Source organism: Haliaeetus leucocephalus, unplaced genomic scaffold, assembly GCF_000737465.1.
Source record: "Haliaeetus leucocephalus isolate CR32 unplaced genomic scaffold, Haliaeetus_leucocephalus-4.0 Scaffold184, whole genome shotgun sequence".
Taxonomy (NCBI): domain Eukaryota; kingdom Metazoa; phylum Chordata; class Aves; order Accipitriformes; family Accipitridae; genus Haliaeetus; species Haliaeetus leucocephalus.
In genome coordinates, this window is record NW_010972620.1 from 14730363 (window position 1) to 14730605 (window position 243).

At 39.9% G+C, this 243-nt stretch overlaps 1 protein-coding gene across 1 annotated transcript in view; it reads right to left on the reverse strand.

Moving 5' to 3' along the window:
• Window positions 1–237, reverse strand: part of LOC104830190 (lysosomal acid lipase/cholesteryl ester hydrolase-like) — a gene marked incomplete at its 5' end in the record, with an annotated part of 6898 nt that extends 6661 nt beyond the window's left edge. The window contains one exon of the mRNA XM_010564968.1: window positions 204–237. Within this exon, the coding sequence (XP_010563270.1) occupies window positions 204–237 (34 nt within the window). The remainder of the gene's footprint in view (window positions 1–203) is intronic.
• Window positions 238–243: the final 6 nt, after the last annotated feature.

Below are 243 nucleotides of genomic sequence, written 5' to 3' on the forward strand. Positions count from 1 at the left end.
TGGATTAGGGTTCTTTGTTTATTAAGGGTAAACAAAGCTGGTTTTAGAAAAGTTTTGCATATTTTCCAAATCTCAAGTCAGAAGGCACTTCTACATTTGCTAGCTCTCCACAAACAAGAGAAACAACTGGATCAATGGGGAGACACACCTACTGATCAGATAGGAACATGAATGGTTGTGAACCATGAGTGTCCTGACATTACCTGCTGTTGTGCCTTCAGAGTGACCAACATAGTATACATC